Raw genomic sequence first — 26488 nt, forward strand, 5'->3', positions numbered from 1 at the left:
CCATCACGTGAGTCCAGGCGTAACTAGAGACCTGCGTCTGGATGTTCTCCTCCAAGGTCCCTTTTCTTGCTCCTTGCATCCCTCCTCTGAAATCCACCTCGGGGAAAAATTTCCTGCGGGAGTTGAGGATATTCAGGCTGGGAAGCAGCGGCGGCTCAGGGCTCTGGCTTGGGCAGAGACCTGGCTGGATCCCAACTATAGGCCTGTTGGCTTCCCCCCACCTTGTCTACTCCTCTCCCCACCCCCACCTCCTTGTCCCCCCGTCCCATCCCCCACCCCACCTCCCGGAGCAGAACCCAGTTAGGGTTTCCTCCCGACGCAGCCCCCAAACACCCTGGGGCAGGAGTTCCTGGTGTGGTCATTTGCCTTGCTTTTTGCTTCAAACCTCAAAGAAATCCAACCCCTCCCGTCTCCCCAGCACTCCTATCAATACTCTCTAGCGCTCCTGCTGCCCCAACCTCAGATCCCCCGCCTCTTCCCCAAGGCCTACAGTGCCCCCAATAGGACAATGCCCCGCCAGGACCCCTCAGGCCTCAACCCCAGGGGAACACAGGACATCCCTGCTAAAGGCACACACCCTGCCAGTTGTTGCATCTCTCTTCTAGACTTCAAATCCCTCCACCCCCTGTGGATTCTCACTGAGTTGGGCAGAGCATTTTTGAAGATTAGAGAGGACTTATTCTAATTTTTTTTACAAGATGCTTTTTCCCCCTGGAGAATTAGGTTCTGGCATCTTGTCTTCCTTATTTACATAAAATAATTTTTGTAGAGCCAAATGTCTGTAGGAGCCTATTTGCCGTGAGATTCATTCTCTCCCTCCCTCGCTGCCTTTTATAAATATTTTTTTTCTTTTACATCTCTCTTCTTCCCCTCTCTTCTTTTTCCTTTCCTCGTTTTCCTGCTTCCCACAAACCATATGATCTTTCTTGAGAACCCGCTCGCACGTTCTCAGCCCCCCCCATCTGCAGGGCCATCATGGGGGCACCACAGGGGCAAAATCTCTGTGGCTGGCCCACACCCCATTTCAGTGTGGCGCCCAGATCCCCGTCCAGTCCCTAAATCCGACCTCATCCCGACTGATTTTCCAGTGGGGAGAATAGCGGCGCCAAAGCTTTTGACAAACCACTGCGGGGGGCCTCACGGAGGTCGCCGGGCCTGGCGCAGCGCTGGCCGGGCTCTAAGCGACGCTCACCGATCCCCTATCAGCGCATCGGGCCACCAAGCGCCTCAACCACTCGGTCCTTTCATTTCCTTCAATCGAGGGCTTGGGGTGTTTGCTCAAACCACAGACTGCGTCCTGAGAGATGCCTGGGACCCCGCGGGCCGGCCGGCGTGCCTCCGAGGGGCTACTACGCCAGGCCCTCCAGTTGGGGCAAAAAAAAGTCCTGGATGGACCCGCGAGTCGGGGACATTCTTTTACATAGATCATAATTTTCTCTTAAGGTCTGTAGTCTGGCTAGAAATGAGGTCACCTGTTAGAGGCCACGGGAAGTCCAAGGACCCTGAGAGGCTCATCAAGCCTGAGTCGGCAAGTCGGGGAGATGCACGCTAAGGGGCGTCCTGCGGCCACTGGACGGTCCATCCAGCCCAAGCCCGGAGCCAGGAACCCTCAAGTGGACGGGACAGGCGCCCCGGGCCTGGACAGGCAGCCAGCTATTTCACCTGCAGTTCTTCGCAAACTCTTGCTGAGGAGGCATCGGCAGGTTATCCCCCCTTCCTCCCCGCCCCCAATTATCTTATTATTCCCCTCAAGGCTTCAGTCGTTCTGCACATGCACTGATAGCGTCAACTGGACACAACGTTCCTTTCTCTTCTTCCTCAAAACCGTGCTAGAGACTCCCCTGCTGCTCTCTGGGTGATCTGTCAGCCTGGGAAATGGTGCTGCTTCCCAGACCTGCGTCCAGGGCTGCGGGCGCTGCGCTTACCTTGCAAGCCCCACTGTGGGGCCACTCCTTCGTTAATTAGCACCAGTGTCGCACCCAGACTCGGCAGGGAGACTGGCTCACCGGCTGGGACCCGGGCAGGGGCCTGGGTGGAGACTCCCTTCCTGCTTGGGGCCTGGGGCGGGGGTAGCTTCTGCTTCCGGAGAAGGAAGGGGAGGCACGGGCTCCGGAGATGGGGAAGGAGTGGCTGAAGTGTAGGGCCGGGGTTCATTCTTTGCAAAAGTAATCCTGACAACCGGGAACCACCCCGCCCCCCGTGCGACCTGTTGCTTTCGACTTTGTCCAGCCTCGGGCTCTGGGCCTGGTTCAGCTGTGAGTGGGCCCGGAGGCCCCAGAACCTCAGCCAAAGTCTGGCCTTTCCCGGTCGGACTTCAGGAATACCAAGTGCAGGAACTTGGACTCCCGAGGTCTTTGGATCCTAAGTACCCCGGCAGCCCTCCTGGCCCAGTTGCCCTGAGACCGAGGGTGCCCTGTCACCCTGCCCCGGGTCTCTGAGGTCCCATGACCGCTGCCCGGCTGGAGAGGGGCAGAGCTGATCTCTGGCTACAGAAGAACCTCAGAGCCCTCTGGCCCGGTGGAGGCTGAGAAGGACAGATCCTGGAGCCGCAGGCCCCCAACACGCATACACACACACACACACACACACACACACACCCTCGGGGTCTCTATTTGTACATTTTTAGAGCAAGCAGTGGTCGGTCTGTGGATGGCCCCATGGGTAATCCAGATCCAGTTCAAGCCGCAGCCCTTCCATCTCAGGATCTCCCCAGCCCTGCGGAGCACGGGGGCTGGACGCGCCACGCGGGGAACGGGGAGCGAGTCTGCAGCAAGCGGTCGCGAATCCCCGGCTCTCCGGGGAGAGTGAACACCGCCCGCAGGGTTTGGAGACCGAGCCCTGGGCTCAGAAACAAATGAGACTCAGTCCTGGATATTCCTGGGCTCTTTCCGCGGGCGAGTTGAGGCTGCATTTGCCCTCTTAAAATACACCCTGGGTACCTCTCCTCCCAACTACCTCTAACCCTAGAAAATTCCCTGTCTGCTCCACTCAACCTTCTGAAGACGGAAAACTTGAAAAAATCCTGGCTCCGAGAGGCAATCCCGGAGAAGGGGCTTAGGAAACCCAGACACAGGCTTTGGTGACCACCAAGTTTGCGGAAAGAAAATGAGAAAGTTTTCCCTTTGACAAATTGAATCATTTTATATAAAATCGGGTTAAGTAGGGCTTCGTTCTAAGGAGCATCTCTCCTTTGTACTATGAATGCATGTGGGCCCTCCCCCCTTGGGTGGGTGAGGACACCTCCAGACTTTTTCCGTGTTTCCAGAGCCCCGGCCCGGCTGCTCTGGAGGTCAGGCCAACCTTTTAATGTTGAAGCCCAGCTGAAAGCTGCCTGCTTTTCCCACTTGCGAGTGGATTTTTAAAGGGCCAACTCCCAGAGGGTCGAGCAGCTATACGCTCCCCTCCACCCGCCCCCCCATCTTCCCTTCGGTGTTTGCCTTAATTAGGGGGTGGGGAAGTGGGGTTGGGGGCCGAGTTCACGTAGAAACTGTCAAAAGGAGTTGGGGGATGGGAAACTGAGAGAGGGGGGTGGTGGAGAACTCTGGCCCAGGAAAAATTCAAAAATTGTAAAAGGAAAAGGGGGAACTTGAAGCCCAGAAGTCATTGTTTCCTTTATTTCAAAGGGAAAAACCTGCCCGATTCTCATCCTTTTGATTGATTAAGGCCCTGAATACCTCGCAGCCCCAGAGTGACAGTCCCTGAATAGACTCGAGCGCATAAAGCGCAGTGCAGAGCGCGGGGCTGGCACTCGGGGGTGTAAAGGAGGCGAGTTCGCTGGCACTTACCAAGTTATAAATAAAAGGCTATGCACAATGGTACCTTCTCTAAGGACAGACAGTCTTTACAACACTCCTGGCGTCATATCCTGCTGGGGACACTTCAGCTCCTAGCCAAGACTTCGCTCCTTTTATTTTTCCAGCAGTTTAGTCTGAATACCATAATAAATTCCTGAGAACAAACGCTGCAGCCGGGCAAAACTTTAACATATAGACACACGCCACATTGGGGATCTATACCTCGAGGTTTAGAGTTGGGGCTTCCCAGAGTGGATTTTTCCGTCAAGAAGAGACAGTTTTCTTCTCCCTCCCCTCCCCAGACTTCAACTAGTGAATCCTGGGGCCTCCCCAAGGCTGCCTAAGCTTCACACCACTCGGGCTTTCCAGGCTGAGCGGACAAAAGACCTTATCAGCACACCCTGGTCTCCTCCTGGGAGGAACCCCACCAGGAGGACCCCTCTAATGAACCTAGGCCCAAGGGGCAGGACCAGGGGCAGGAAGGCTACACACGTGGGGGGGGTCCCCATGCCTTCCTACTGAATGGCACCCCCTCCAGTGGCAGTCAACCAAGCAAAAGCAGAGAGAGAGAAGTCACAGGTGAAAAATAGAGACATAGATAAGGACGTGGGGTGAGAAGGATAGAGTCAAGGCCACAGAGATACACAGAGACAGGCAGAGACAAAGAAAGAGAAAGTCGGGGCGAGAGAGGCGCCCGTGGGGTGAGGGGGAGAAGTAGGGAGCCTTCTGGCGCGGCTGCCGTCCCCCTCGGGCCGCCTCTGCCGGTCTCCACGGGCCTGCCTTCTCCTCCGGGGAAGGGGCGCAGCGTGGGTCGCTCTCCGGGCCGGCCGAGGCCCTGGCATCGCCGGGGATGGGAAGAGAAAGTGGCCGCTGTCGCCCAATCAGCGCGTGTCTCCGCCACCCGGGACGGTCTCCCCGTCGGCCAATCGCAGCTCAGGGCTCCTGACCAAGCTTTGGGTGAAAGGACTAATAAATGCTCCCGAGCCCGGATCCCCGCACTCGCACTCGGTGTCACGACGGGAGGAGACTCGGGCCGGCCGCGCGCGCCCCGCCCCCGGCTCCCCGCGCCCCGCGCCCCGCGCCCCAGCCCCAGCCCCAGCCCCAGCCCCAGCCCCGGGGCCGCCCGCGCACACGCGCCCCGACCCGGCCCCTGCGCCCGGGCTGGCGGTCCTGGCCTCCGGGGCCCCCGCCCGCGCGCCTCCCGCGCCCCCCGCGCCCCCCGCGCGCCTCCGCCTCCGGGCTAGTGGCGGCCGTCCCCGCCCGCGTCCCCGCCGCTGTCCTCGGCCTCCCTGGGGCGCGGAGTCCCCGGGGGTCGCCAGCGCCGCGCTTGCCCCTCGGCTTCGCCTTCACCTGGATACAATTCCCGAGCGCAGCCGCCCCAGGATGACCACGCTGGCCGGAGCCGTGCCCAGGATGATGCGGCCGGGCCCGGGGCAGAACTACCCGCGCAGCGGCTTCCCCCTGGAAGGTAAGGGAGGGCCTGCGCGCGCCCAGCCGGGGAGCCGGAGCCGGGAGCCGGGAGCCGGGAGCCGGGAGCCGGGCCCCCACCCCACCCCACCCCACCCCCGGGGGCTCCCCCGGCTTCCCCGCAGGCCCTGGGAGCCCAGCCCCGGAGGGAACGGTCGGGCCGAGATCCCCACTCGACTCCCCCTTGCACGCAGCGAGCGCAGTGCTTTCTGCAAACCCTGGCGGAGCTCGGCGGCCGGGCCTGCTGCAGGCCGCCGCTTTCCTTTGCAGTTTTGGAAATGCCGCGCTGGGGAGGGGGTCAACCGCCTTCTGCCCCCCCCCCCCAAAGCAACTTCTCCGCATTCTCTCCGCCTCCCAAGGCGTCTCAAAATCGTCCAGCTGCGTCCATATTTGCTAAGCTTTTGTTAGCTCCGTAAGGAGTTTCTTGCCGGTGCAAAGTGTAGGGGCAGGCAGCCGTGCGTGCGTGCGGGGCACCGTGCTTGGAATCTTTAGCATTAATTGATTCATTAATTAGAGTTCCATTCATCTCGAGTGGCATCTGGAAGTTTCCATAACACTTTTGGGTTAACTGCCTTTCCTACACCCAGAAGGGACTCCTAAGGCAGGAAGACTTACAAGTCCGAGCCCTTCTGGATAGTTTGTGAGGTTGGAGCAACCGAGCGGGATGCTGATCCGGCGGGGCCGGCCTTCAGGCAGGGTCTAGAGTAGAATGTCATACCCTGAAGGTGACTAGAGGGGAAGGGTCTGTGCGCAGACCTTGCTGTCATCTCTGTCCCAAGGTGTAACAGGTGACACGCTGCCACCGGAGACTCTTTTCCGGACCCTCTTTGACCTTTGGCTGCTGCACTCTTAGCCAGAAACCCCAAGGACTGTCAGCTCCCCCAAGCTCCTCAGAGAGGGAGCAGATCCAGTTGAACAGGGTTTGGTGTGAGCGGAGTTCCAGAAGGCCAGCGTCTGGGTAGACTTTTCTCTCGGCCAGGGCGCTGTTTCTTGAGCAAACCTCAAGATTCTGGCCTCAGGGTCTCCCCCCTTCCAACATTGCCACTCTCAGTGGGCCCAAAAGGAAGGCAGTTTCTCTGGGGCAAGTTAAGTGCTCCCGAGTTGCTTAATAACTTGAACAGATGTGGTTGGAACAGGGTCTGGGGCGGGCAGCCGGAGGCCGCACAGTTGCAGCGCTGGGGCTGCAGCGGGCCGATTGTCCAGCAGAGTGTGAAGTTAGGGGGGCTCATCTTTCCGGGGCTCTCTGTTCTCTCGCGATGACTTTCCTCTGCCTCTCCTTTCGCCTTCTGCTCCCAGTGTCCACTCCCCTCGGCCAGGGCCGAGTCAATCAGCTCGGAGGGGTGTTTATCAACGGCAGGCCGCTACCCAACCACATCCGCCACAAGATAGTGGAGATGGCCCACCACGGAATCCGGCCCTGTGTCATCTCCCGCCAGTTGCGGGTGTCCCACGGCTGCGTCTCTAAGATCCTGTGCAGGTACCAGGAGACGGGCTCCATCCGCCCCGGTGCCATCGGCGGCAGCAAGCCCAAGGTGAGCGCACGGGTCTGGCCCTATAGGCCTCCGGCCCTGTGGTCTCCGGCTCAGGGAAGATGGGGCAGGGGGCAGGGACTGTCTTGGGGGGTTTTCCAAGGAGTTATTTTTCAGGACTGAGAAGGGGTGTGTGGGGTGTGTGTGTATGGTGGAGGTGGGAGGACTCGCTTGCCGCCTGGGCTAAACGCTAAGGGAAGACTCCAGCCTTCTTGCAAAGGAAATATAGCATTTTAAAAACTGTTCTAGAACCCTAGAATACTCATGAAATCATTTTAATAGGCAGACACCTAAGCATGCAGCTGCATGTGCCCACCTGTTGCTGGTTTCTTCCGCAAGAGTTTTCCCAGCTCCCACCCACTTCACTCGCCCTCGCCAAACCTCCTTTAAGGAGCCACTTTTGGTTTTCTAATGGTTTCTCTCCCACCTTCTGTCCCCAACCCCCTTCAGTCCGAATTGTCTTCAGGGAGTTAAAAGCTAGGGTGATTTGTTTTCTTTGTGATGAACAGCTGACCTGGCATTTAAAAAGCAGTTTGGTACTATCTTCAAATTATTTTGGTTCCTTTTTAAAAAATGAAAGAGTCACACTGGCTAAGGCTCAGTGGGAGGGGATTACATAGGGTCTGCCTTTTCTTCTGGATGTGGGGAAAATCCAATATAATTTTCTAGTTGCCACAGGGCAAAATCAGAAAGAGCGTTCTGGTAAACTGAAGACTTCCAAACACCCTGCTCCACCCCCCACCCTCAGCTCCTTTTGCACCTTCTCCAAGAGTCTCTGGAAATTACTTTCATTGAAAGAAAGTAAGAAAGAAAAAAAAAAAAAAGAACCAGTCTCTCAAATTATCCATATTTGTTATACTCTGATTAATTTTTTTAAACCTATACCATCAGCTTTTGCATTTCATTCTGCTCTTCAATTTAGCTCCAACCTTGTGCTTTTTGGGGGAGAGATACAAGTTACAGATCTAACCTGATTTTTTTTTCTCTTCTCTTTCAAACATTCCCCCTTTTTAGTTTCATTTTCCTGTTGTTTCTGTGTAACGAGTTGACTTTCCTTATTTTCAGGGATCAGAAAGCACCTCCCCCACCCCCACCCCCACAAGATGTTATAAGTCTTGTTAATGTATCCTGATTGTCCAAGCTTGCCTAGGGGGGGAAGAGGGTCTCCAGAGGTGGGGCCATCTCTCTTCTACCCCTTCCTGAAACTGAACTGCCTCACAGAGCTGGGGTCCTTTTGCTAACAAGGGGGACTTCCCCAGGGGGTGCAGGACGGTGCATCTCACAGGGCTTGGAGGCCACAGGGCCTCCACATTTGGCCCTGAGTACTGGGTACCAACGCCTGCCTGCCTGTTCTTTTAAAGCAGGTGACAACGCCTGACGTGGAGAAGAAAATTGAGGAATACAAAAGAGAGAACCCGGGCATGTTCAGCTGGGAAATTCGAGACAAATTACTTAAGGACGCTGTCTGTGATCGAAACACTGTGCCCTCAGGTACCAGGCCCATTAACGTGTTGGAGGCGCGGAGGCCAGTCGCTGTCCCCCCCTCCTCGGGGCGCACGCAGGGGGGCCATCCGAGTCATAATCACCCCAAAGATCCATCTGGGCGATCTGGAGGCAGCCGCTCCAAGGGCCCTGAAACACTCCCGAGCCAGCCGCGGTCTCGGTGTTTCAGGAGAGGGGCTGAGCTGCTGGGCCCGGGGTTGAGACCGCCAAGGGCTCCCCGAAGAGGATTTCTGTCGAGGAGGCAAAGGCAGGAAACGCGAGGCGGAGGCCAAGCGTTTATTAATATTGATGCTCCCTTTTAAAGAGAAACAAATGTTTGGGTAACCCCAACCGAAGGGAGATGGGGCTGCACCAGCCCAGGCTTCGCCGGGCAGCCGGGGAGGGGAGGCCTCGCTGCGGCCGCTTCTTCCGAGAGTCGCAGGGACCCTCCGGCGCCCCGGCAGCGGGCGCAGGGGCGAGGCGGGGGCGCGCGGGAGAGTTTGTTTTTAATTAAAAGGAAACTCCCTTTCCCCCCTGCGAGAACGAGATATTTCAGAGTATGGATTTGTTTACCAGACTGGGATCTGGAAAAAATAAATGGGGGAGAGTGCATTTTCTTTTGATTTTTTTTTTTTTTTTACAATAGGAAACGATTCTGCAGTTGAAATTTAAACCCTATATAGAGCCCGGAAAAAAAAAAAAAGTTGAATTGCAAGGGATGGGTCCGCTGCGGTTCTTCCTCCCTTGGCGCGAACCGCGGAGGCCCAATCCCCAGGCGGTGGTAGGGGCTCCGGGTGGGCTGGCGGGCAATTCTCTTCGCCTGGAGACTTGGCGCCCGGTCTGTGGGGCGGAAAGGGGAGATGCTTCCCGCCGGGACGCGAGGGACCGAGGCGGCGGCTCCCGGCTCTACCTCGGAGGTGCGGGCTCGGTCCCCCGGGAGCTGGCGGGGGCGGGGGGCTGGAGCCGGGGTGAGCGCGCTGGAAGGACCAGGAGCCCCAGGCTGCAGGCGCGAGGTGCGGGGCGGGCCCGGGCCCCGCTGGGCGCTCGGGGCGGGAGGCTCAGGCTGCGCGCTCCCCCCTCCTCCCACCTCCAGTGAGCTCCATCAGCCGCATCCTGAGGAGTAAATTCGGGAAAGGCGAAGAGGAGGAGGCCGACCTGGAGAGGAAGGAGGCGGAGGAGAGCGAGAAGAAGGCCAAACACAGCATCGACGGCATCCTGAGCGAGCGAGGTAAGCGGCGGCCGGGGCGGGCGAGCCAGGGCCCTGCGCGCTCTCACGTCGGGGCGCCCGGGTCACGGGCCTGCTCGCCCGCATCCACCGCACCCGGGGGAGGCCGCAGGCGCCCCCGGACCGAACACAAAAGAGCTCCTTTCTTTCTCTTCCTGCGTGCTAAGTCTTTCTTCTGCACCGCTCTCCCCGCCGGGGTCTAGGACCCAGAACTGCGGTTTGGTGCGGGGCTACCCTCTTGCCCTCGGCGGCGGCTGGGGCGGGCTTGGGGGCCAGGGGACGGCGGGTGAGCCTCCGGAGGCCGCAGGACCTTTGCGCTCTCAGGAAAGGTCCAGATCCCCAGGGGGTTTCCCATCCTTGGAGGAGGGGAGAGGAGACATGGACTCGCAAGTCTTTGGGGGCGTGCCAGCCGCCTTAGGAGTACATACATAATACATCATAGATACGTATATGTAAGCTGGTCCTTACATTGGTTTTCAAATGATTAGGGCTCGATGTCTGTGTGTGTCAGGGAGTATAACCCGCCCAAGATGTGGATTCTTGCGCCCCTGGTGTTGGCACACTGCCTCCACCTAAGGTGCAGGCCACCTGCTCCTGGCCGCCTGCGACCTGTCATCGCCAAAGAGAAAGGCTCTGCTCAGGAGCCATCAGTACAGCCTACTTCCCGTATACCTGCAGCAGAGGGTCCTGGGAATCTAAAGGTTTCCTCCCCTCCCCCCCAAAAAGGAAAGTGAACCAAGTAGAAGCTGAACAGGAGAGGGGTCCTTGCAGCAGTTCCCTGCTCAGCACTTTCGGCCCCGGGATGGCTGCGCCTCCACAAAGTGGCAGAGGGCCGGAGGCGCCTGGCTTCCCGGCTGCCGCTGGAGTTGCCGCTTCTGGGCCGGGCAGGACTCTGGTGGGTTGAGTTGAGCTTTGACTTGACCTGGAAGGGTAGGCGGCAGTCCAGGTGGGCTCGGACACTCCCTGCGGCCAGCTGGGTCCCAGCCCTCAGCACGTGGCCTCTGGAGTAGGACCGCCGGGGGGTGGGGGGGGTGGAGGGGGGCTGGTCCCTTTCCTGCTCTCAGGGCCCAACCCCGGCGCAGGGCAGCAGCTTTACAAACCAGGGCAAAATCTGGGCAGAACCTTGAAGAGACACTTCGATTTAGATGTGAGAAACCCCAACAGCTGATTTCAGGGATAGACAGAAGCCTGGATGCTCTGGCTCACGCGGGCAATCAGGAAAAGACACCCCAAACCGCGACAGGTTGGGCAGGAGGGACAGACGCGGTTGCTTTCCTTACAGGCAGGGGACTCACGGGATTCTTAGCGTAAGCCCCTCCTTTGGGAGGGGTGCTTTTCTGCTCCAGTCTCTGAGAGGACACCCCAGCAGGCCTCGAGGCAGCACAGAGGTACTGGGGAGGGAGGAAGGAGAGAAACCAGCCAATCCCAAACCCAACGGGCCCCTGTGGGCCGAGGGGCAAGAAGCCCAGAGCTCCCGGAGAGGCTCAGGAAGCAGGCTTTGCTACTTGTTGCTGGAGGCGCCGGCGGCAGACCCGCCGCTCCCTCGAAGCACAGGCAGCCGAGGCCCAGGAGACAAAACGCCCCAAATGAGCTGGTCAAACATTTGTACAACTTTTCCAGCTTTTACAAAGAAGGCCTTCTCTACACAATCTACACTTGGAGATGAACTTGGGAGACAAAGCCTGGAGAGTCCATTGAAACTCACACTTTAGCTCGGCCCAGACAAAGCTCCAGCTCGCAGCAGCTTGATGTGAACAAAGGAAGGCAACCTTTTTATAATTCAAGGAGAAAAGAAGAGAAAACAGCTCCACAAAGGGCCGAGAATAGACATTATGGGCTTGCAATGAGGGATGAATTATTCAATGAGCTCCAATAGCTGCTGCGCCAGGAAGTTTTATGGACTCTCCAGCGTGGAAAAAGTGGCTATTTCACCTACAAAATGTTTCTAGTCTTTTGGGCCGTCTAGCTGGGCCGGCTGCCATTCAAGGGCAATTGCTACCATTTTTAAAATCAGAGTATTCTCCCCAGCGGGGGCTGTACCGTTCAAAACACACACACTCCGCAGAGGCGGAAGCCTAATTTAATTTGGGGTTGTCAGAGAAGATGCGGGGTCCCTCTCTTCAGCGGCCCTAGCTCCGTTTCCAGAGAAGCCCGGGAGGGCAAGAGGGGCAGCGCGAAGGGAGAGAGTGAAGTGTAGCAATGGGAAGTCCAGAAACTTCCAAGCATTACCTCTGTTGTTTGGGCACCAAAAGTCACTGGCTGCCCCGCTTGTAACATAGAACATGAATGTTGATAAAGCGACCTGAGCCGGGAGGGAGAGGAGGCTGGCTGAGAAAGGATCTTGGGGTGCCTGGAGCAAGGGTGACCGCGCTCTCTGGAGGTTCCAGCGAGGGGGTGGAGAGGGGGGCGTCTTTCTACGTGCCAGACTCGGACACAGGAAGGCAGGCGCCCTGGAGGTCAGAACTGCCCTGGTCTTTCTGTGCAGTGCTCGGCCTTCTCCTGGGCGACCTCTCCTCCCTTGGACACTTTCCCTCGCCCGACCCGAGAGCTGCTGGGGTGCAGACTCGCTGCGCGCGCGCCCCGCGCCCCGCGCCCCGGCGCGCCCTGGACGCCGCGCACCCCTCCCGGGGCGTGCTCCCGGCGCCTTCGCCCCCGCGCGGAAGGAGAAGGCTGGGAGGCCCGGGACGGCACCCCCGCACCCCCCCCCGCCTCCCCCCTGCCTGCTCCCGGCCCTCCGGGGCCAGCACCGAGATCGGAACGGGCGCAGTCGGAGGAGCCCAGCCCCGGTCGCAGCATCGGGGGCTGCGGGCGCAGCCTCCGCGGCGGCCACTCAATGGGCGCCTCTGTTCCTCCCCCGGCGCGGCCGAGCGGGCCCGCGGGCGCCGCCACAATGGGTCGGCCCCCACCCCTGCGCCCTGCGCCAAAGCGCCGCGCCGCCCCCTCCCCTGCGCTCCGGCCGGCTCGAAGCTTAGCTCGCCGGGCTGCAGCCGACTCAATTGCCTCCTTTATGTCCTTCTCACTTTCATCTAGACGCAGCCCGCCTCCCCCCCCTCTTCTCCTTTTTTTTTTCTCTCTTGCCTGAGGCTCACATTAGTGAAATTTCTGCAACCTCCCCCCATTTTTTTCTTATTTTAAAGAAAGCCCTTAACACAAAAGCAGTGACTAATCAATAGAAACTGCTCCTTCATCTCTTCCTCCTCCTCCTCCTCCTCCTCCTCCTCCTCCTCCTCCTCCTCCTCCTCCTCCTCCCCCCCCTCCTCCTCCAGCAGGGTGACGCTTTTCCTGTTTGTGAGTTTTGGGAAACATTTTTGCTTTGTGCCGTAATGGAATTAGAGGACAGATGAGGACTGTAAATGGGACACGCGACGGCAAGACTCTCGCTTAAATATTTAGATGCAACGTTACAATTACTGACTTGTTGCCGCGGCTTTGAAGTGGCAGCTCGGGAGCGCAGGGGGAGAGAGGCCAGATTGCCCAGTTGCTGTTTTGATTGGGGCTGGAGATACACTTTCATAGGACTTGGCTTCCCCCCCTTTAGAAATCTCCAGTGAGCGTGGGAGGTTTGCAACCATTTCGGAGATGAGGCTGCGAGGCCCCCAGCGTAGGTGGATTGGGGCGCACCCTCCGTTCCTATCTCTCCCTTCCCATTTGACATTTATGAAAAGCGGGTCTTTTTTTTTTTTTTTTTTTGAGAAAGTAAAAGCGACAAAAGTTTTGCTCCAGTCCCGTTGTTTGTAAACTTGTGAGCTTTTCCGCAATGAGTGGGACGCCGTCGGCTTTACAGGAGAGAAAGCAGTTGGAAGCGCAGAAAAGTTTGAAAGGCCCTCGAACTATTTCATTTCCAATGGAATCATGAAAAGAGCACTTTATCATTAGCGGGGCTGCTGAAGGCGAGAGGAGCGGAAGGCCGACTTAGCGGGGAAGGATGTTGGGGCGCAGGGGCGCGGGGGGCGCGGGGAGGCGCAGGGCGGGGTGCAGGGGTGGGTGGGGGCGCGGGGAGGCCGGGCAGGCCCGGGAGGCGTTCTCCCGCAGCCCGGAATCGCGGGGTACAAGCTCTTAGGTTTGTGGCCTCGGAACCCTTATTAACGCGGACAGCCCACTCTCCAAGTCCCTTTGCCAGGATGCCAAATCTGACCCCGATGTCGCCTCTAGTCTCTTGAGTGAATTTTATATTTTCTGAAGCCCTTACGATGCCCAACAGGGAACTGGCACCCATTTAAAAGTGTCCTGGAAATATCAGGACTCGCATTAAATTAAAACCCCACGCTGCGTTCTTTTCAGGGATGTAAAAGTAGCAATTTTCTTGTTGGGATGATGAAAGAAAGAAAAAGAAAGAAAGAAAGAAAGAAAGAAAGAAAGAAAGAAAGAAAGAAAGAAAGAAAGAAAGAAAGAAAGAAAGAAAGGAAGGAGAAGAAGAAAGAAAGAAAGAAAGAAAGAAAGAAAGAAAGAAAAGAAAGAAAGAAAGAGAAAGAAAGGGAGAAAGAGAGAGAGAAAGAAAGAAAGAAAGAAAGAAAGAAAGAAGGAAGGAAGGAAAGAAAAAGAAAGAAAGAGAAAGAGAGAAAGAGAGAGAAAGAAAGAGAGAAAGAGAGAAAAGAAAAAACCAGCAGAATTCAGGTCTTGTAGGTTTTTCTTTTTTGCTTGTTGGTCTTGTTTGGTTGGCTGCTGTATGCTTACTCTCTAGCCTTATTGAAAACATGCAGATTTTCTAATTAATGCTTGAAATCGTATGTTTATTTTGGGGCTTGATTTGATTGTTGATAGCACCGGAACGGGGGACGTCGGGGCTTCAAGTGCGTAATAATTACTGAAGGGTCATTTAAGAGTCCCCAGGGCTTCGCAATAAAACCCACCGGGGCGGTGAGGCGGAACCAGCAAGTGCGCCGCGGTTCAGGAGTGGGATTTGCCGAGATCAATCAGGTGAGGAGGAGCGTTGCCACCGAACCCAGTCGCACTATCCATGCATAAATATATTTGGAAGACAAAAAAAAAAAAAAAAAAAAAATCCTTTCTAACCGAGAGGTTAAAAGTTGAAGTCGTACCTAGCAAGTAAATTGCCAACGAAAATTAAAAGTCGCAGCAGCAGCAGCAGCAGCAGCCACAACGAGTGAGCCTGGGGACTGGGGACAGGGAAGGGTCCGTTCTGGGGTTCTAGACAGGTAACTTATTTATGCGGGTAAATAAAGATTAAAGAACCATTAAGAACGTACATATATAACTAACACGACACTAACAGACAATTAAGCAGTCAGTTTAATGCCTTATCTCACCGGCTGCTCTGGGGTTGTTTTACAACTAGGAATTAAAATCTGAAAAGGAAGTTTTCAGCAGCTCTGGCCAAATATTGATTAAGTAGCTGTTTGTTGATAGCATTGTTACGCATTAAAAGGCCGGGATCGCGGCCCCTCACTGGCCATCTTCTATTGTGAGGGATTCTGAACCACAGAGATCAAAGCGGGATCATTTCAATTTATCTGTCTTGGAAAATCCTCCTTTTCCTCTGAAACCTCTAAGGAGGATTGACCAAATTCTCTTTAAGAAATTGGAACCCAAACCAGTTACATGTCGTAGGTTTGTAGAGAAGAGATTCGTGGGGTGTTTTTAATTATCCTATGGTGATTTCTTGTTTAGAGCTTAGGCTAAGATGGTGAATTTATCATCAAATAGATTCTCATTTTTGAAGGGTGGCTGGAGGCATGGAAGCTACTATCCGCCTGTCACTAAATTTCTAAGTGTGGAACTTTCACCAAAGTTGTCTTCTAAGCTGCAATGATGTAAAGGAAAGATGTCAGATTTTTTTTTTTTTTATGTAAAGTTGGGTGGGGAATAATTAAATACACGGGAAACTGGGAGTTATACTGACTGCATTTCTCTACATGTGTTTCTATATTTGTGTGTTTATAGATGGTTACACGAGTCTCATGTATATTTTTTACCCCCTCCCCCCGCCCGCAACGTAGGAGTAGATACGTATTTGTGTGTATAGTTTGTACATCGTTAGAGTTTATTTATAAGTTCGTCACTATGAATTATGCTGGCAGTAAACTATATCCAGTTGCACAAAATAAAAGCTCATTTGTCCAGTGGATTACACTTTCTAGAGTCACCAGAATTTGAGGTAACAGCACAGCCTCCCAATTATTATTCAGTACTGCTGTTGAGGGCTAGGAAAAATCTTTCCCTGAATGATTTTATGACTTTTCAGCTCATGATTTTTAGATGAACTATTAGACTTTCTTTTTCTAGAGCAAGAATTCAATATATTTGGATAGATTTTTCTTTTATTGTGAGAGCTAAAATTCCTGCAAGGGCTTTTTTGGAAATACCATCTCTGCGCTTAATTTGCAAATGCCAACAAATCACTGTGAGGTTGTGAAATTTATGCCAGATCCAGGCTTTGGATATTCAAATGTGCATCCTAGATCTGTGTTTCTGAATCCCCTTCTCTGTGCCTATTGCGGAGCTAAATAATTGTGCATGGGGCTATTTATCTTTATTTCATTTTGTTTTTATTCTTTCTGGTTCATTCTTGAACAAGATAGGTCTTGATGTATAGACCCTCCAGTGGATATTTTCTAATGCATTTTATTATAATCTCCCAATTAATTAATATTTTACCTACGCTCAAATGTTCTTTGATAGAGTCCCAATCATTAGAGTGTAGAGAACTGCCTGAAATGGATTAAGCTGGAAGTGTGAGTCAGCTCGGATCTGTTATGGTTACCCTGTCCTGGGTCCAGATGCAGCATTAGAGAGTTCTTTGTTGCATATTCCACATGTACATGTATATTTTGTACATGTATGGAGTTAAAGTAACTTTTCTCCTTGGGTATCAGGCTACGTGTCCATGTACTGCTGGGGAGGGCAGCAGGATTGAGCTCCAAATTGGACCTGATGTCAGTACCAAGGCAGAATTACTGATTCAGGGCCTGGCTTATGTCAATGCCATCTCAATAAAGTTGGGGAAAATAAACACGATTTTGATATTATAGTAAAAACAAACAAACAACAAAAAGAACTGGCTGCCTTTATCTGAGAAACTGTGATCCCAGAAACTGAAAGGGAATTTCAGAAGTTGCCCTTCTCTTGGAAGATGCACACCAAGGTAGGAACAGAGGACCATCTTCTGCTCTGTTGGGAAAGATTTTCTTGCCCCATTGCTGCTGGTCTCTGGTAGAGAATGTCACATTCAGCTGTCAGCTCTGTCTTGCAGTGTTGGGCCAAACACGGAGCCCCAGCAGCGTTGAACTTTTTTGCTGGAATCAGGACATCTGTCTCCTAAGAAAGCTTTCTCTCAAATGATCTGTGTTAGGATTATGCTCTCAAATAACGAGAATAAATGCAATTTCCAGTTTGTAACTGTAAGGAACATGCACCATTATCAAAATGCCCATTAACATTACAGAACATCTGTTCAAGGGAGATGAGTTAGAAACTTCACCACTGTCAAAAGGAGATATGAAAACCATGGAACATAGTTGCTGAGAATGCTTGAGGAAAGGTTTTATGAATTCTTACCTTCAATGTCTGTTTTCTTTCCTTCTTGATAAGAACTAAGAAAAAACTAGCAAACAACTTCTGCTATGGAAGTGGCCACTTCTCTTTAAAGAAGAGAGCATATGTTAATAAGGGGTGAAGTAAAATTTAGAATTTGATTTGATGCACATTTCTCTTAGGAAGGAAAATCCTGACAAAGAATTTTACCTTGCACATTGCATGCAGCAAAGTTTGTAGCATTTGGATGTTTGCTGCAGGATTTTAAGCAAACAACAATAACAAAGAACGTCTTCTCTTTGGGGTGAAGCGACTTGATCAAAGTAGTCTGAGTTTTTGTGCCCTCCTTACTGCCGTGATTGGGAAGTCAATCTTCCTCAGTAAAACAAATTAGGACTCATGACAGGCAATAACCGAATAGCTGGATATTTGTCTCCTTCAACCCATTAAGGAATTTCACAACTGTATGTAATTTTCTTTGGGCAGATTTAATGCAGCTACAACAGTATAGTAACAAAATCTCAGTTCTAGGAGCCAATCAATTGATTCCATTTAAAAATAGAATCCATTTGAATCCATTCAAAATGCTCTGTGACAAGGATGGGAGACTCTTCTTGGCTGACCAACGTGGAACTGAGGGAGAGGAAATACCACTGATTTTTAGCATTAAAAATGTCCGGGGTCATATCTATCATGAGTTCAAACAGTATCATTTTATGGAGGCTTAAGTGTAAATTTTTAGAATTTTTGACATCGGCCGGTAGGCATATTTCCGGAAATAACCACTGAATTAAATGTCCCTGCTTTTATGTCATTAGATGGAAATGATAAATAAGTTAGGGTAGAATAGTTACAAAAAGAAAGTTAAGTGCTGTGCAATTTATGTTGCAACATGGAATTGGTTTAATTTTTTAATTGTTGCGGATTTTCCTAGTGAATTCTTATATGGTGACATACAAATTTGCATTTTTAATAGCCTACATTTGTAGACTGGTGATTTTACAGGTACATAGACATACAAATGCCAATATAGGCATAACTTACCCAAACAACCACCTGGGCATGGTATGGAGATGCTGATATCTTCCTTATTTCCCTTATAGGGCCTATCTTTATAAAAAGGCATTTTATTTTTAAGTAATGGTAGACTTATGGAGTCTATTTTCAAACATATTTTAAAATTCTCCCCATATTCAAATATATTATCACGATTAAGAAAATCTTGGCCAGTGGGGGTGAGTGTGTGTGTGTGTGTGTGTGTGTCTCAATTACCATGGTTGAGCTTAACCTGAACTAAAGAAAATTAATTGGTCCAATTCATTTTATTATAAGAAAAGCAACAGGTTCCTTCTTTCTGAATCCCTACTTGGCCGTTTTCCCGATGAGGTTCACTAAAGCATTTGAGTGTTTCTTGTCTGTTCTGACTTAAACACACCCCCACATCCCTTTCCCTGCCTTAGCTTGCACTGCAAGAGCCCAGGACCCAAGGCAAAAAGTGGCCTGTTCTTGCAGCTTTAGAGCAATTGAGACCACGCACATTTCAGGTGTGACCCCTCAAAGTTCAGTTCTGACGTCTATAAGATGGGGCAGGCACATCATACCAACATCCAGGGGGATATAAGAAGAGAAGGAGGAGATGCAAGTTATGTGCAAATCGCATGTATCATAGGAAAACTCAAAATCTTGGGGGAGAAAAATTCTCCGAACATGCAGAAAGTGACCAGCCTGCTGGCAGATGGGCTCTGCCCAAAGGCAGATAAAAAGCTTAATTCGGAGCTTAGGAGCAACAATGAAGCAATACACACACACACACACACACACACACACTCACTCCACTTTCACTGAGTCAAAAAAGTTGAGTTGGTAAGCAACTATTTAGCATAATAGATTTTGTTGACATACTAGATAGGAAAAATAACAAAATTCGAAAGCCATTCACTGGGTTGTCAAAAGATATTTCTAAATTGTTTGTGTTTTTTTCTCCAAGTTCTGCAGATTTTCTCGCTTAGATTAATTTGGCTTTTTCAGAGTCCTCCAAACTGAACGTTTCTTTCTTTGTTTCTGTTTTGTTTTGATTTTTTTTTTTTTTGGTACACGTTCTTTTCGCTCCATCGGAGACTGACAACTAGTTGCTTTTTGAAAATGAGTCTCATGCATGCATGCATCCCCACTCCTGGAATTCTGTGGCAGTGCCTGGTTTTACAGAATCGCTTTTGCACCATTTCTCCTTCTGCCCCCTCTTCTAACTCCATTGTTCTTAAATATCTTCTTAGCTCTGCACCGCACGTGAGATTGTATACATTCCTCTTTGTGCATGATTCTCCTTCCCTCCTCTCAAACATGAGTTCAGAAATATTAAAGAAATGTTCCCAAGGAACGTGCGTTAAGCTGGAGGATACATTTCAAGGACCTTTCTATTTGATTCCCCCCCATCCGTTTCCCAGAGCTCGGGACTTGTGTGTTATGTGGGTGCAACGCGAGAGCTGAAAACAAAGTAGCCTGGCTTGTGAGGCTTTGGGTGGAGGGGGGTGCCGAGAGCCCTTGCCCCGCGTGTCCCCGCTGGAGCAGCTCGCTGGTGCAGCCACTGCAGAGAAGCAAGGTTGTTTTCTTATCCCTGCATGCACTGGTCTGACCTGTCTCCGAAATAGGTCAGGCTGGGGCACAGCAAGTTTATGCAGCTGTTGGGGCTTAGGCGTCCCGGCAGGCAGCCTGGGTGCCTTGGTTGGCGGCCCCCAGTGAACTGCTAAAAATTTGCTGGCGAGCCACCAGGCCTTCCTTCTGAATCGTGTGCTTCCCCCCTTCACCCCCCACCCCCACCCCACTAAGGCTTTTAGATGCAGGAGGACTCCTGGATTATGGGGGCCAACCCTCAGCCTCAAAAGGGAAACAGTCTTTGATTCCGGGCATTGCACTCCTGTTGATGGAAACAGTCACATGAAACATATGCTTTGTCAGATTTCATTTTTAAATCACCCTATTTATTTTGACGGGGTAACAGATTCACTTACATCATTCTAAGGATACAGAGGAAAATAGAGTAACAGGTTTTCTTCCCATCCGTGTCCTTCAGTATCGTGGTCGCCTTCCCAGAGGGTCTGGGCATAAATAAGCAATTCCATCTCCTTCCCTCTTTAAAAAAGATTCTCTCCTCCCTTTGTGCACATGGTAGCCCACTACAGAGGCCATCCTGGGCCTTGCTTCCCCTTCCTCACACCCCCTCTCCCGCCCCCCTGAGCCAAGATCGCAGCAAGTCCGTGTCAGGGCCTGTTTGCACAGCTGTATAGTATTCCATTGCGCTGGTGAATGATGATTTATTTAGCATCGGAGAGTTTCCAGTCGAACGGCACCATTTGGCATGTGTGTGAGCTTATTTGTAAAATAACTCGTCCACGCTAGGGACAAAGGGGAGGCATTTGTAATTTTGATAGCTTCGGTGGCATTTTAGGACTGCACTGAGCACAGGTCGGGGAATGCCTGGTAGGCAGGGAGGAGGGGCCTGTTTGCTGTGGCCACGTGCACGGGAAAAATGAGACACTTTTCTCTACCCCTGGACGTTTCTTGGAGCAAAGTTGTGCTTAGGGATTTGTTCTTCCAACAGTGACTACCCTCTGGAAATTAATCTGTTGTTGTTCCAAATGGAATATTCTCTAAATCCAAGGAAAGCTTTTTTTTTCCTTTAATTTTTTGATTCTTCTTTTTTTCTCCCTTGTCTCCTGTTCATTTCACTCTCTGCCTCCCATCATGTATGAACATATTTATGATCAGCATTCTTGGCTATTTTTTGTTCTGTGCTGGAAAAATTATGGATGATTTTATAACAATTTAGAGGTGACTTACTCTGATTGTTGAGTTTGCAAAAAGAATTGGTCAGGGTCCCCAAATCATGGCTGAACTAGTAAGAGAGCAGGTCATGAATAATAAAACAGGGTCTTATATTTCTAATTTTTGAGAAGTGCTGGCCCCGTGTTCTTGGGGTTTCTTGAACTTGGTAAAGGCTGATTTTTAATTTTATGAACTTTTAAGGGGCATGTATCCATTCCTTTCTATGCACAAAGGACTTTTTATGTTTTTGCACATACCTTGCCTCCCTCAAATCATTTCAGCCTATTTTCCCTTAAATCCGATGCCCAGGAATTCAGTTCTTGATGCTGCTGAGTACCTGGCTTACCTAAGCTGGAAGTCCAAGTCTGTGAAATGAGCCAGAAAGAACTGTGTTTCAGGCGTATGAGAAAAACAACCCTCTCCAAACCCTCCTGGGAAAACTGAAGATGTGAACGCCAATACATATGATGAAGTAACTGTTTCAGGTCATTCCTTTTTTAGGAATGGGTCTTTCAGAAACAGGAGCCTGAGCTAGGAGCTAAGGATTCATTTTTGAAAAGCAGTATCTTGGTTTGGTTTTAAAAAAGATCAGAAAAACAAAACCAATCTTTTCTCTTGACCGTTCCTGGTCAGCCGGGCTCCAGCACGGTGGAGCTAGGCCAGGGCAGGAAGGTACCCTCTCCTCACTCTAGAACTTTTGTCTGCAGTTGGAGAGAAGGCAGCTAGATGGACACTCTGGGCGCTCTCCCCGCTGCCCCTCAGGGAACTGCTCAGGGAACTCGGAGGGAGTCAGTTTGAACGTGTAAACAGGCCCGGTGTTAAGAGCATCTGCAAAGAGCCGAGAAGAATCAAAAGCAGCGCCCCCCCCCCCCAGCTCTGTACTTACTTTGGTTTGAATCAGGCCCAGAGTTTGTGCGTCTGATTAGTACCTGCAAACGCGTGCGGCCCTCCACACAGGAGGGAGGGCCTCAGGGGGCTTCATCTGGCAGAGATGTTGATGGGTTGGTCAGGTTGTCGGTGACACAGGCCGAGTCACCGCACTGGAGAGGCCCACGCATCCCCACGTTGTTCTCACGCGCCCGGGTCACGGGAGAACATTCTCCGGGGCGTGGTGGGGGTGGCTGGCTCGGGTGGGCGAGCAGGGATCGGAGTGAGAGCCGCTCCCTCTGCTGATCTGGAGACTTGCCACCTTCTCCAAATGGAAAGGGACCCAGGGATCCCCTGGAGGAAGTGCTTGCACTTTCGGGCTCATGATTTCCTGACGAATAGGGTCTCAGTGTCCGCAATCCTGGCTTCTGGGTGGAAAGCCCTGGAGCTTCTGAGGCCCCTCAGAGCATTGAGGGCAGGGGCTAGGAGTCTGTCTCCGGACGTCCCACTGATGAATGGGGTGTCCTCATAGCCCCGGGGGGGACAGCAGCACAAGAGAGGGGTACGGTTTGGGGGCTCTGTCCAGGTGGCAGGCGGCCTGGCTGCTGTGGGGGGGGGATGGGGGGTGCAGGGGAGGCCCCGTCTACCAGTTCCTCCTGGGAGCCAGCGCCTGCCTGCCTGTGGTTGCTGGGCCTGCCAGGCTCTGAATACTTGCTGAATTGTCTGCAAAGGAGCTGGCGAGGGGAAGGGCGGGATCTCAGCACCGGTGGCGGGTGGCAACTGTGAGGCCAGGCTCTCCCGGGCCCGGGCTCCAGCGTGGAGGCCCGGCTGCAAAGGCCAGTGGCCTCCGTGGGATTCAGGTTCTGGAAGCTTCTCAGCGACCTACTGGGGCCTTGCCTCTTCAAGGTCTTCTTGCCTGGGGAAGGTGTCAGCGGGTGTCTTGGGACATTCCTGGGTGGGAAGCCAGTGGGCTGGGAAGGCCCCCTCACCTGGTTTTCCTCAGAGGCTCAAGAAGTGGTCAGCGGAGTGGGGTGCTGGTCCAAGCAGGTACTCGTTGCCTGGCGCACTCTGGGCCGTGTGGTCTGTCCTTTTCTTAGGGAAATTTTTAAAAAATTTATTCACAAGAGACAGAGAGAGAGAGAGAGGCAGAGACACAGGCAGAGGGAGAAGCAGGCTCCATGCAGGGAGCCTGATGTGGGACTCGATCCCGGGACCCCGGGGTCACGTCCTGAGCCGGAGGCAGATGCTCAACCACTGAGCCACCCAGGTGCTCCCCAGGCTTTGATTTTCCTACTGGAGTATGAGCGTATACCTTGGGCAGATAAGGAGAGGAACGATTTCCTTATTACAAAATACAAATGACGTAGAAAACCAAATTTGGTCTGAATTTTGTTTGCTGTCTGGCTTTATCATTTTATTGAATTACTGTAATTGAATGTTACTAGTTTAAACTAACAATTCTTCCCATGAAATGAATCCTTCTTATTATGATTATTATTTTTTTTTTATTGAAAACACAAATTAAATTCATTAGAAAAGACAATGACTATCTTTCACATTGAAATTCCTGGTACTTGGAAAATCCTTTTGGAAAAGCTTTAGGAAAAATAAAACTGTCACTCAAACCAGAGTTTGTAGGAACTGATGTTACCAGAACAAGTTTGGGCTTTTTACAGGGATGCTTAAAAACCTCCCAGCCCCGCACCGCACCCCCCGCCCCCGCCCCACTCTGCCTTTCAAATCCTTTGAAAGTGTTTCCCCCCCATTTTCTTTTACAAAGGCCTCTCTGGGCTGACCTTGGGTAAAAGAGGGAGGTCTGTCTCAGATGTTGTTCCTTCTCCTTCCCTGTGTCCCCCACCACTGTCCTGCCGTCATCTAGCCTGTCTTCCTCTTGTGCACCCCTACTCCACACACACGTGTGACGAATCCTTCCACCAACCTCTTCCTGGTTTGCTTGGAGACTCGACTGGTTACCTCTCCCTGGGGTGTTTGCAGTTCCCAGAAGGACCCTGGGAGCTGATAACCTAACACGGAGGAATGAATCCCTGATGGTGGAATTCCACATGCCCCCGTAGGAAGGAAACCTTTTGGGGGCAGGGAGGAAAGGGATGGATTTCTGCTGCCCCTCAAAACACACCCCTGTGGAGCCTAGCTTCATGGTGAATGGCAAGACTGGTTCTGAAGTGAGGGAGCTCCTTGCCGGTGAGTCTGACCTGCCAGGGCATGGTATCCACTGGTGAGCTGTCCAGGAGGAGGCAGGTCCAGGTGGGGCCGAGAGCATTCTCCATCACAAGTGGATTTTCCATACTTCATGGGTGCCGGGGAAGGGCCTTGACTTGTGTCCTTTGGGCTTCCTGGCAAGGAGCAGGGCCAGAAGAACATGAAAGGTCTGGTCTGGCCTAGAGCTGTAGACAGGGAGGGTATTGTGGGGCCCGTCTTACGTCAGAGCTCAAAACCTTTTCTAAGGAGCAGACATCTGATCTGAGCTCTCACACTTTTTGTTTATTTATTTTAAGATTTATTTATTCCTTTCAGAGGGAAGTAGTGGGGCTGGGACAGGGGAGGGAGAGAGAGAAAATCTTCAAGCAGACTCCCTGCCAAGCACAGAGCCTGATGCAGGGCTCCATCCTACTGCCCATGAGATCATGACCTGAGCCAAAACCAAGAGTCAGATGCTCAATTGACTGAGCCATCCAGGCGCCCCAAGCTCTCTCACACTTTTAGCTGCACCTGGACTGATGTCAGAGGTCAGCAGAAATGAGTCGTGTCCTCCCCTCCCCCCATCAAAGGGACTAGCTCCCAAGGGGCAGCCAGGATGGATCTGCTGGCTGGGAAAGCTTTTGGAAAGTGCACAGAAGCACTTCCAGGAGGCTTCTAGAAGGCCAGAGACTCCTAGACTTTCAGTGCTGGGGTCTCGGAGAGCCCCTTGCTTCGGAGGTTGTAGGCCGTGAACGCCCCAGGCAACAGCTGGGATTTATTCCATCTGTGATATATGGGGTTCAGAAAGAGCCTGTCATGTTTGTGAACTATGAAATGATCTTGAATTCCTGCTGAGCCCCCAAAATTGGCATTTAGACTTGATCGATGTTTTATAAGTATGAGGTAACGACAGCAGAGGCAAGCATGTAGAAACAGTTTACATTTCCCCCAGGTCCCCTCAAGTGGAGGATGAAAGAGGAGCCTTGTCGAGGTGAGCGTACTGCAGAGGGGATGAAGCTGGAGCTCCAGGGATCCTCACCTGTGTGGGCCCCACCCATCTTCATGCTATTAGGTTTCTGCAAATGTCACAAAATCAAGATATGCTGGTGTTTGCTTCTAAGAGGGGCTCCCTAGATTATGAAGGCTTCAAGTCCCACAAAACTGCATCTATCCTCGTCTTTGTTCGGTTTCAGGTAGGAAAGCTAGAAGCGAGGAGAGACAGTCCCTGTGTGTGGACAAGGCCTGGCATGGATGTGTATGAGAGCAAAATAATAATAGTAATAATAATAATAATAATAATAATAATAATAATAATAATAATTTCTCCTCTACTGTGTCTTGGACTTTAGGGTTGTCAGGAGGCTTCCTTATTTCTCATGCCTTATCCTGTTTACTTATGGAGCCAAAGTCTGGGTGTAGCAACCCAGAGCTGCTAAGAATTGACCTGTGTGGCCCTTATACTACACAATATCCCTGGTCCTTGCAGGGAGCCCCTTAGAGGGATCCTGCACAGATTCCTTATAAGAAGATGAGGAACATCTGTCCACTCGTGGGATACAGGCAGGTGGGCAAGAGCCCTAATTTTGGGGGTGGGGGGGCTTGGATTCCTCAGCTGTAAAAGTTAGATGAGGCAAATTTTAGATGTCTCTCGTAGGTCTCCAAAACCATGCCCATGACCCGGTTGCTTTTCCTCACTCCCCCTTCCTGCGGGAAGCAGAAGCCCTGGTGAGGCGAAGGCTCTGGTGTCTCCCGGCTCTGGCGGGACGTACGGCCAGGTCCCGTTCTCGGCAGACCCTCGGGAGCCCCAGGCAGCCGGGGAGTCAGGGCAGGGATGGAGGGGCCTGTGACCTCTCGATGTCTTAGCAGGTGAGGAAGTCCTACCTGTCTCGTCTTTGGAAGGTGCTGGAACAGTGAGGAGGACTAGAAGCTTGCTGTGCTGCGGAACAGGTGGCCAGGCCACCTCTTCCCATGCACGCAGGGCAGTGCACGGTTTCTTACACCTCCTGTCAAAACTGTGGCTTCCAGAAGAGTTGGAGACCCCTGGGGGTATGGTTTTGAGAGTTTCCCCCTAGGTTAGATTTGCTGAAGCAGGACAGTAACATTCCCTCTTTCAAGTCATCTGTGTCTGGATATTTTTCTGTGTGACCAGAGAGGGCCACATGAGATTTCTGGTAGCTGACCAAGTCCACGCCAGAAACCAGGCTTGAGGAGAGAGAATCGGGTGATGGTCCATTCACTTCATCTGTTTCTGCTGTGGTGTTGTAAATGTAAATTAACTCCCTCATTAGTAGTTGTCAAAAACTGAATCAGATAAATAAGAATTTTTTTTTTGCCTTGGGTCAAAAGACATGCATAGACACAGGGAAAAGATTGGATTTGAATCAATTAATTTTTTCCATGAAAAGCTGAGTTTTGAGGGAAAACTCAAAGATTAAACGGTAGATAATTTCAAACCTAAAAACATTTAGGTTTTGCTTAGTCCTTGCTTTTGCAAGGACTTTGCAATTAAGCATTTCAGAAACTTGAATGTAAGAAATATTTTTGTTATGCTGAAAACAATTCAAGGAAAGATGTCACAGCCTATCAAGTAGAGATTTTAATAATCTTTTCCT

General features: G+C 52.0%; 1 protein-coding gene across 3 annotated transcripts in view; it reads left to right on the forward strand.

Annotated features, from left to right (window-relative positions):
- Window positions 1-5072: 5072 nt before the first annotated feature.
- The window catches only part of PAX3 (paired box 3), a 99401-nt gene continuing 77985 nt past the window's right edge, over window positions 5073-26488 (forward strand). For 2 of the 3 annotated variants that reach the window (XM_077885682.1, XM_077885683.1), the window contains exons 1-4: window positions 5073-5262; window positions 6558-6793; window positions 8152-8281; window positions 9366-9500. In XM_077885682.1, coding sequence (XP_077741808.1) covers window positions 5178-5262; window positions 6558-6793; window positions 8152-8281; window positions 9366-9500 — 586 coding nt within the window. In that variant the 5' untranslated portion in view covers window positions 5073-5177. The remainder of the gene's footprint in view (window positions 5263-6557; window positions 6794-8151; window positions 8282-9365; window positions 9501-26488) is intronic. The other variant, XM_077885684.1, reaches the window with a different exon arrangement.

Source organism: Canis aureus, chromosome 36 (assembly GCF_053574225.1).
Source record: "Canis aureus isolate CA01 chromosome 36, VMU_Caureus_v.1.0, whole genome shotgun sequence".
Classification (NCBI taxonomy): Eukaryota; Metazoa; Chordata; class Mammalia; order Carnivora; family Canidae; genus Canis; species Canis aureus.